This window comes from Fukomys damarensis, unplaced genomic scaffold, assembly GCF_012274545.1.
Source record: "Fukomys damarensis isolate Sample0158 unplaced genomic scaffold, DMR_v1.0_HiC HiC_scaffold_16, whole genome shotgun sequence".
Classification (NCBI taxonomy): Eukaryota; Metazoa; Chordata; class Mammalia; order Rodentia; family Bathyergidae; genus Fukomys; species Fukomys damarensis.
In genome coordinates this window covers 96,958,068-96,959,815 of record NW_022900928.1, presented here as the reverse complement: position 1 = coordinate 96,959,815, position 1,748 = coordinate 96,958,068, and the positions used below count along the sequence as shown (strand labels likewise).

Sequence of the window (1,748 nt, the reverse complement as noted above, 5' to 3'; positions counted from 1 at the left end):
ACCAAAAAAAAAAAAAAAAAAAGAATTCACCAGGGATCACTATCCAGCCCCCATTCTTGTGGGTCTTCTCCTTCCAGGACTGCTCCTCCTTCTCCCAGGGCTCCACCCTCCACTCTCCAGGCCTCAGGCTCCTTCTCAGATCTGTTCCACTCCTGCCACTGGCCCACAGCCTTAACCACTCAACATCTCCCCAAGGGCACCTCAGGCACCCAGCCTTAGCCCCAATCTTCAGTCCTGAAAAGAACTAAAATACCCCACTCTCTAGGTCCACAGTAGGAGCAAAAACCCAGTAATCATAATCTCTCCCAAAGCCTCTCCACACCATCTGCAACTCAACTTCCCCCATTTCTCACATTCACAGACCCTTGGAACAGTCAGTCTGCCTACCTGGGCAGTTGGTTCCTAGAGACATTACCCAGCCCGCCTGCAAGAGGTTCGAGTTATGACAGCCTCCTGTCAAAGGACGTACGTCTACCACTTCTAGACCTGGCCCATAAAAACTTCCACTCAGTCCTCTACTCTCCTTCTCTGCCTTCTCACTCTTGGGACTCCACACCTAGAATGGCCTCAAGAGAAGGGCAGAGGTTAAAGTCACTCAGCCTGGATCCCTGAATGACTGCAAGGATCAAAGCCCCTGCCCTAGGCTATTAGATCCAACTTGAGCAAGAAGTGGTGCCTACTGTGTTAAGACAAAAGAAAAACGGGGACAGAAGGAGAGAGGTGGGAGGAAAATAGAACAAAAGAAGGGAAAAATTCTAACTGGACTAGCTTCAAAACAAGTCCTCATGACATCCTCCTCTAAATCAGCGTCCACAGCACTAGCCAAGACTTCTTCTTCCTAAAATGCACACTTGATGGTTGTTGCATCTCTTGCCGGATGGATGGGCCTCATCACCCTCAAGGTGAGGTCCAAATTCTTCAGCAGAAACCTTAGAAACCTACTGGATCCATCTCACTGGCCACCCGCTCTGCCTGCTATGCAGAGATGCTGGGGAGTCAGCCAAGCAGGGCAGAGATAGCAGGGCACGCTGAGCCGAGGGAGTTTACCATCTTGGGGGGTGAGGGACAAGCTGGGCACTCTGAAGAATGTAAAACAGTGAGGTGTAACGAAGACTAAGAGGAACCGCGCCCAAAAGAACCTGATCTTTGATTTGAGGCTTGAAGCATTAATGGAGTGCACCAGGAAGGGAGCTGCAGGCAGGGTAAAGGTCACCAGATGAGCAAGGTTGAGCAGGTGAGCGAGATTTCCTGATTTCCAGATTTCTTCCACCACCAGAGAGAGCCCTGCCCCCTACTATCTGGTTCTCAAGGCTGACTGCAGACCAGGGATCCTGGAGCTACCCTGGGCTTCCCCAGCCCATCCTGCCACCGCCAGGTGACACCCCACGCCGGGATTCACTCTACCTAAGCCCCTGGGTCCTTGGGAGCCTCAAGATGACACTTGAACCCGACTCTCACTCAGGGCCAGGTACTAAGTAGGTGCTCAATAAATGGTGAAGAGAATTACGGGGATATGGCCCCTGCAGGGCCATCTAGTTGTCGCCTTAAAACTTTTAAGAGGTGCTGGAAATAAGTGGGGGCGCCCTGCCCACTCCCACCCCACTCCATGCCCCCTCACCCGGTCCGCAGGAACTTGCAGGCGCCGTAGATCATGAACTTGCAGAGATGCAGCTGCGCACACAGTCCCGCGCAGCCCGGCTTGGGTCCCAGATGTGCGCGGCACAGGCGAAGCGGCGACACGGCTAGCA

At 53.1% G+C, this 1,748-nt stretch overlaps 1 protein-coding gene across 1 annotated transcript in view; it reads right to left on the bottom strand.

The window, feature by feature from the left end:
- Positions 1–1,746, bottom strand: part of Parp12 (poly(ADP-ribose) polymerase family member 12) — a gene marked incomplete at its 5' end in the record, with an annotated part of 34,276 nt that extends 32,530 nt beyond the window's left edge. The window contains one exon of the mRNA XM_010631716.1: positions 1,619–1,746. Coding sequence (XP_010630018.1) covers positions 1,619–1,746 — 128 coding nt within the window. The remainder of the gene's footprint in view (positions 1–1,618) is intronic.
- Positions 1,747–1,748: the final 2 nt, after the last annotated feature.